At 39.7% G+C, this 8,342-nt stretch overlaps 1 protein-coding gene across 1 annotated transcript in view; it reads left to right on the top strand.

Moving 5' to 3' along the window:
- Window positions 1-7,122, top strand: part of KCNS3 (potassium voltage-gated channel modifier subfamily S member 3) — a 136,112-nt gene extending 128,990 nt beyond the window's left edge. The window contains exon 2 of the mRNA XM_077291468.1: window positions 1,515-7,122. Coding sequence (XP_077147583.1) covers window positions 1,558-3,024 — 1,467 coding nt within the window. The 5' untranslated portion in view covers window positions 1,515-1,557 and the 3' untranslated portion in view covers window positions 3,025-7,122. The remainder of the gene's footprint in view (window positions 1-1,514) is intronic.
- Window positions 7,123-8,342: the final 1,220 nt, after the last annotated feature.

Consider the following 8,342-nt stretch of genomic DNA (forward strand, 5'->3'; position numbering starts at 1 on the left):
CAACACATGAAGCGTGGCTAAAAATCACTAGGTTTTACTGCTACATGTATACAAGTGATTGGGGTCACACCTCCGAGAGTACTGCTCTGCGATGTAGCCCCAGATTAACATTACCAAAACCATAAAGGATAGCAACACCTTTTTGTTTTACTTAAAGGGGTACTCTTTAGTTTGAAAGTTAACCTCTATCCATGGGATTGGGGCATATTGGGGCATATCTTTCATGATCATATGCTAACCAAGTGTCTTTGGAGTGTTCAAAAAATATGCTCGAGTCCCGGCTGCATGTCTCGCGGCTGTTAAAAAGCCATGCAGGGATTGCCTGTTTGCTAGACAGCTGCAACAGATACAGGGATTGCCTAACAGCTGCGAGACATGCAGCCGCAGAGACTCAAACATAGTTTTCGAGCACGCCGAACACTCTGTTAGCATCCGGGCATGCTCGACTAGCACCTTTACACCGTTTGGCTTTTACAAGTTCTCTGTTTCCCTGTAAATAACTCGCTGCAAAATGAGTTAAAAGGACCACCCTAGCTTAATCAATTCAGAACCCAAATTAAAATAAAACCAGTGCATAGTCACCTCCTGCAGCGGAACCCTTCCAGCGATACTGGCGCTGCTGTTACCGGCATAACGTCATATTTGTATGTCATGTGCCAGCTGCACCCAATGACTAGCCGCTCATCTGCAGCTGCATCTGCTCAATATTCCACCAGGGTGTAATTGTGGTCTGATTAAAAAGTAACCGCTTCAGGTGACGAGAGGATGTTCATTGTCTCCGGCTGTCACGTGAAACAACAATGTCATGTTACCTCCGAGAACACCGGCTCTGCTGCGGGAGGTGACTATACGCTTGTTTTATAATAATTCTGGTCATTAATTAATCTGGGATTTTCCAGTAGTGGACAAACCCTTTAATTTATAATCCATCAGCGAGGGTGTTCGAAGTTGGAGGTTTAATTCTTTTACTTGTCTTTTCTGAGCTTCTCTCTGCTGATTTTTGACCACATGAAAGTTCAGCTCAAATTTCATGAGGACAGAGAAGTTTAGTAAAAGAAAAAAGAATTTCAAACTCCCGGTAAGAATGAGCTTAATGTTGGATTCTTCTCAGTTAGCTTATTCTTCAGCCATTAATGAGCAGGGAAACAAACAGCTTTCAGAGCCAAATGGTGCCTAGTATTTAATAAAATCCAATTGAAAAGTTTATTTTGAACCCATTTATGAAGAAACACTCAAGTTTCCATATCCTTTAACTATCTGAAAAAGAGGACCTAACATTTATGCTCTCATCTACAAGATCCTTTTGGCAATTGCACCCACCCTTGTGTGTAGGACATGTAGAGTAATGATCCTTTCGCAAGATCTCACTTCCCATTAAAGTATCAAGTCAGTCTGGTCTACGCCTCATACAAGGGGTCCCATACCAGCAAAATAGTCTGCTTCCATGGTTCATAGGGGATTGGATGTTATAGTTGTTTAATACTTTTTCTAAAATCCTTTTGCTTTACCCGTAGGTGAAATGTAAACCTTTAAGCTCCCAAGTCACAATCAGCCAAGATGGTTTATGGAGAATTCTTTTGTAGAACCAAAAGTGATGATGAAGTGGTGAAGCTGAATGTTGGGGGCTTCAAGCAATATGTGGCTCAGGAAACCCTTCAAAGATTTCCTCACACCAGACTTGGAAAACTACTCAACTGCAATTCCGAAGAAGCCATACTCGAACTCTGCGATGATTACAATGTAGCAGACAAGGAATATTATTTTGACCGTAACCCTTCTCTCTTCAGATACATATTAAACTTTTACTACACAGGAAAGCTTCATGTCATGGAGGAATTGTGTGTGTTTTCCTTTTGTCAAGAGATAGAATATTGGGGGATCAATGAGCTCTTCATCGATTCTTGTTGCAGTAACAAATATCAGGAAAAAAAGGACATTATTGTGGAGAGGGACTGGGAGGATAAAAGTGATGTCATGAGTGTGGGCTCGTCTTCCGATCAATCATCTGTTTTTGAAAAAGAATTAGAGATGTTCGATTCACAAAAATTTGGGAATGTTCGAAAGAAAATATGGGTCCGGCTAGAAAACCCTGCCTTCTCTCTGTCTGCCAAGCTTTTTGCCATCTCCTCATTAAGCGTCGTGTTAACCTCCATTGTTGCTATGTGTATCCACAGCATGCCTGAGTTCCACCAGCTTGATAACAATGAACGAGAACTGGAAGATCCAGTCCTCGAAGTGGTGGAAATTATATGCATTGTGTTTTTTACCACGGAACTTGTTGTCCGACTTGCTGTAGCTCCCTCTCAAAAAAAATTTTGGAAAAACCCCATGAACATTATCGACTTTGTCTCCATTATACCATTTTATGCCACCTTGGTTGTAGACACCAAAGGTGATGAAAACGAAGGCATAGAGAACATGGGTAAAGTTGTGCAAATCTTACGACTTATGAGGATATTTCGGATCTTAAAGCTTGCAAGACATTCTGTTGGCTTGAGATCTTTAGGAGCCACTTTAAGACATAGCTACCATGAAGTTGGACTTTTACTTTTATTTTTGGCAGTTGGGATTTCAATATTTTCAGTTCTTGTTTATTATCTGGAAAAAGACGATGAACTGACACCTCTTGAGAACATTCCCACCTGTTGGTGGTGGGCTACCATCAGCATGACCACTGTAGGCTATGGTGACACTCACCCGGTCACTTTATACGGGAAGCTTGTTGGCAGCGTTTGCATTATTTGTGGAATACTAGTGGTTGCTCTTCCAATAACTATAATTTTTAACAAATTTTCAAAATATTACCAAAAGCAAAAAGCAATTGATGTGGACACGTGCAATGAAGAAGAACCAAAAGATAAATTTAATGATCTCCCTTATTTCAACATCAGAGATATATATGCAAGAAGGATGAATTCCTTCATTTCGAGTCTTTCTTCTGTTGGCATTATTGCAAGCAATGAATCCACAGACGCTTCCAGCATCCAAGAAATGGATGAATCTTACACTGCATCATACAAGTGACTAATAGATGTCTTATTTTCTGTACTTGCCATGATTTCTCACTTATGTTATCTCTTACTACCTCCTTATCCAGAACTTGGAAGCTTTTTAAGTTTCCAAGTATCATTTGGTTCTTCATAGCACTTAAAGTTTAAAGGGAATCAGTCAGTAGGATCAACCTTCCTAGGCCGTATATATGGGCATGTAGGTCATAGGAAGCTCAGTAAAATGAAATCCATTTTTTCTTAATATGCAAATGAGGTGTTAAGATCTAAGGCCTGGACATAGATCTCCCTGAGATTCTGCCTCCATAGCTTATTATAAATTAAAGAGAGCGTTACCAGTGTGAGACATGCAGATCAGGAGAGCAGACTATCAGTCACTACAAGTCTCACACTGGTAACTCCCCATTTCATTTAATATAAGCTCTGGAGGCAGATTCTCAGGGAGATCTATGTCCGGCCCATAGATCTAACAGCTCATTTACATATGAATAAAAACATTGGTTTCTCTGGAATAACACATCAGATCACAAACATGAAGTTATCATTTTATTCACCTTGCTATGACCTACATTCCAATAAAGAAGGCTTAGGAGGGTTGATCCTACTGACAGATTCCTTTTAATTCTCAGGGTACGGCTCGTAGCCATATTTTAAAACATAGATTGCTACTAAATTATATTCAGAATTGTAGCACATGCTTTAGTTTACGTTTAAGGAATTGTATAATTTGCACCTTTAATGTTTTATTTTTTTACATAAATTTTATATTAAAAAAATGAAAATATTTTATTGAATGCACATACAGTAGATATTTATTTTACCATTTATTGGAGGTTCGGTATAGTGGTTCATGGTTCCGCTTTTAATGTTTTAAGGGAAACATCCTGGCTAATCCTAATACTGCTAATTATTTTTAATACAAGAACCACCTACCTGCAATTACAAGAATTATTTCAAATAAGGATGTGATACAGAACTTTGCATATGAACTCGTGTTCAATCCTCAATTTTGGCTGTATCCAGAGTCTGTTGATTGATTTATATTGCAGCTTCTTCCTTAAACAACAGTTTTTGATTTTTGGTCACCATGCCGAACCCTTAAGAATAATTTTACCACATTAAATGGTGAATTGTGATTTTCTTGAAACATTGTGCAACCAGTCACCTGCGAAAGGACTTATGCCCATGAGCATGCTAGGACTCATCTAGTATGGGAGTGGAAAGCAACGTCAAAAAACTTCTTGTAGAATTTGATAGAAAAATGAATCCATCAGATCTGCACTAATTTACAAAACTACTCACGCCTAAGAGACTTTGGGAGCCAATCATTAAGTAGTGTAGCACACGCCAGTCTTAATGAAGTTCTCGTGATAGTAAAGTGACCTTTTTAATTATATGGAGTTCACCGCCGTCTGATATCCAGCACGCATCGTTGCCATAAATGTATGCCGGTTAGGGGTTGGCGTACATTTCTGGAGTATGTCCCACCCACACCTGGCCTATATTGGTGTAGCTGGCCACGACTGGCACATAAACACTAAAAGAAAAAAAAAATTGGCGCAAGTGGCGAGTCACACAAAAATTTTGCGACTTCTTAAGATGTTTATGCCCGTTTTTTGGCGTAAGCACCTTCAGGGGGTTACCCAGGACTATATTATATTTCTACTATGGGCCTAAGAACAGGCAGGTAGTTGCTACCTACTCAACTTCTGCTGACGTTACCTCAACAGAGCAGTGGCTCATCTTCCGCTCTGCCCTGTTGATGGGACATGACTGCCAATATCATGATTGTCAGCCGCCTCTCTGCTGCCTAACTGTGGAAGAGAGGTGTCAATGATCATGACGTCAGACGTCACGCCTCGTCGAGAAGCAGCCCAGAAGAGGATGAGCTGCTGTGTTGATGTGGAAAAACTGAATCACATTCAGGAAGTGGTAAGTTACCGCTCTAATCTGCCACTGAATAGAACGGTCAGGTAGTTGACAATTACTTTTTTTTTTTACTATAAGCCAAAAACTAACATAGACCTGGATAACCCCTTTACTGAATCACTCCAAAAACTCACTTTGTTATACTGCTCCTTATGGTGCATTATTAGGCAGCACGTATTAGCCCACATTTATCAACCGGTTTTATTATCAACTTTAGCTCCAAAAAAGTCAAAATTTGTGCAAAAATATTCAAGAATAGGCACATTATTAAACAAGGCTCTCGTAAAGTTTAAAAAGTCAAAACAGTATAATAGAAGGTTGCGTTGCCAACAATATTTAGGACTATTTATTAACCTTCATGCAGAAAATGTTCCAAATTTTGGCACAAAAATATCTGCTCATAGGAGATTTTTTTAAATTTTAGAACAGTGTAAAACTGCGCCACATGTATTAAGTGGCCTGTGTGCGCCTCAATGCAGCCTCCTTCTCAAGCCTCTGTTCTGTGAATGGTTTGCATATTCCACTCTCCCTCTTGCTCCCCACAAATCTACAATTGCCATTTAAAAAGAAATCTCACAAGTTTTTTTTATGCTCTTTAGTGTATTTGAAGCTGAAGTCCATATTTTAACCCCAATATTTATTTCTAGGGTAGGGACTGGAGCAATATCTTTGGACATTCTGGGCTCATATTACCTGCCAGCATATACCTGTCCCAAGAAATTGACCCCTTCTGATTTCCCGAAATAACAGCATCAGAAGGGCCTTTTTTTTATAGACCTATAAGGGTTTTTTCAGGGGTTAAAAATTATTTTTGAAAAGTCTCAGACTAGATAAAGAAATAAAATAAGTATTACTCTTATCAATCATTTGCAGCTCCTGTTCCAACGCCTTTCCAGTTCCTGGTGGGTTCTACTTCCTCGTCCAATCTTAACGCACAGAAAAAAGTCAAAAATGCCCCCTCAGTCAATCACTGGCTGAGTCTGGTCCCCGTCCTGCCTGGAATTTTGAGGGGGGACAAGGAAGTAGAGACCATCAGGGACTGGGTAGTCATAGGAATGGGAGTTAAGAGAATTTGCACTTGTCAGGATGGGAACAATGGAGATTAGTGAGGATTAGAGTTGAGATTCGAATTCATCAAATCACGCAGGTTTTACCAAGAAACTCAATTAGAGAATTTATTCTCCAAACCCCATGGCATAATAAAAGTAAGATGATGAAAAAAAAACTAATATTAACCTCACTGCTAACCTCCGCTGCTCACAATCCCCCATACAATCCTCTGTTCTTTTTCTTATCGCCACCATGTGCTAAAACCCCAGGGATCTTGAAGCTAGGCCAGGACGTCCAGCCATGATGGCCCAGGATACCCCTGCACATATGCTTTGCAATGTTACAGTGCATGTTGTGATACCAGGACCCAACAACACGCATGTGCAGGGACATCCCGGGCCTAGTCATAGTCAGAAGTCCTGGCCTAAAGTGCTCGTTGTAAAGTCTCTGCACACATCGTGACTTCTCCGTGACCTTATTTGCAGAGACATCCTGGTTGTCACAACCTAGAGTCCCTCTAAGAAGATGTGCAGCGGACTATACAAGGGAAAGGGGGCAGAGGAAGTGGCCAAAGAAGTATACATTTTTTTGTTTTAACCTTTTTCCAGCTCTCTATGGATCAGCAAAATGGCAGCCACCAATTTTGATGAACTTGCACGGTGCAAATTATGGAAAATACAGATTTTTGTAAAATTCAAGCTGATTTAAAATCTACTCTAATAAATTTGCTCACCTGTAGTAAGGATAAAAGTTAACTCTTTTTTTTTTTATCCAGTCTGAGATATTTTGATAAACGTATTAGCCCCAACCCATCCACTCCCCGTCATTGTGTATTTTATTGGTGGAGTTCTTTGTTCCTTTTTTTCTAGATTTGCCAGTTATTGTCTCCATTTTATGAATCGGTTCCATCCAGCATGGATGCGAGGCTGTGGTCATCTCACTGCATTGGGAAAAAGACGATTGACTGATCTCTTCCACGACTGTCCCTCATTTGTTCTTACCTAACAGATTGTTAAACTTATTAAGAAAATATTCACAGATGAATTGCAAAAATCTGCCTGGCATGTAAAGTATGCATTATTGAACAATTGTGAATGCAGGAAAGCATGTAACATCCTATAATGCTGAAATAAAAATTAAGGATTCTAATAAACTTCTAGTTTCCAACATAAAATCTTGTGTTAAATTATAATAGTTGATGTGTGAAGTCTATTTGTAGCCTACATGTTTAAATGGGCTGTCCACTACTAGGACAACCCCTTCTTAAACTAAATGTTCAGGCTCGATAACATAAACAAATCTATTTTCTCCTCCCATTCCGGCTCCGTGCCAGCTTTGTCGGCACTCGCGGCCACGGGGCTGTGATGCGGTGGAATGACACTTGATGCCCGACTCCCAATCAGCGCTGGTGTCACTGTCCCCACCTCGTTTCGAAATGAACATGAATAGAAAGTCTGAGATCAGCTTCAGCCCGGACTTCCGCTTCATGTTCGGTTCGTACAAAGGTGGAGACAGTGACACCAGAGCTGATTGGGCGAGGGACATCACGTGTCATTCCACCACAGCACAGCCCTGGGACCGCAAGTGTCGACACCAATAGAAATAATCTGGCACGGGAGGTGAGTATCGGCTCTGTTATTTTATCGGGGCCAAACATATAGTTTAAGAAGGGGTTGTCCTAGTTGTGGACAACCCCCACATGAAGTCACTGATCCATCATTTGCTTTTTTTCTGACGTCCCTTTTCTTTTATTGTCTTTTCATATTCATTGCGTCTTTTTGTGGCACATTCTTCAAAATATCGCACAAGGTTCATGAATTTGGTGCAAAGTCAAAAAGGTCTTTATTTTTGCATAAGTTCAATCTTTTGAGTGTTTTCGGGGTGCCATGGGCACATATTCTTATTTGAAGTGTTTTTTTCTATTTTTTTTCCCACTGTATTTTGCAGTCTTTTGACTTGAAGAGGATTTCTGAATGAATCAGCCTTGAAGTACCAACTAAGTCATTTCTTTCTTTGGGAAAGTTTTTAAATAGACATTTTTATTTTTTTTAAATAGAAAGCTCCAAAAATGTTTTGCATGAATAAAAAAATGCATCTCCATTGAAATGAATAGGGAAAATATTTAATGAGTATTTGATGTGGTTTTTGAAGACAATTTTCAGAGCAGATCCACATGATAAGGCATGTGTATTGGCACTATTCATGGTCATATTATAATAGTAAGTGCAAAAGTTTAACTGGATCTGGGGATTGAGGGCATTAGGATCATGCTTTTCTACAGAGTTTGTGTGAAGGGATACAAACATTTAAAGAGGAACTAAACTTTATTTGTCTTATAATTTTGCTCAGTATGGA

The sequence above is a fragment of the Ranitomeya variabilis genome, chromosome 2 (genome assembly GCF_051348905.1).
Source record: "Ranitomeya variabilis isolate aRanVar5 chromosome 2, aRanVar5.hap1, whole genome shotgun sequence".
Lineage (NCBI taxonomy): Eukaryota > Metazoa > Chordata > Amphibia > Anura > Dendrobatidae > Ranitomeya > Ranitomeya variabilis.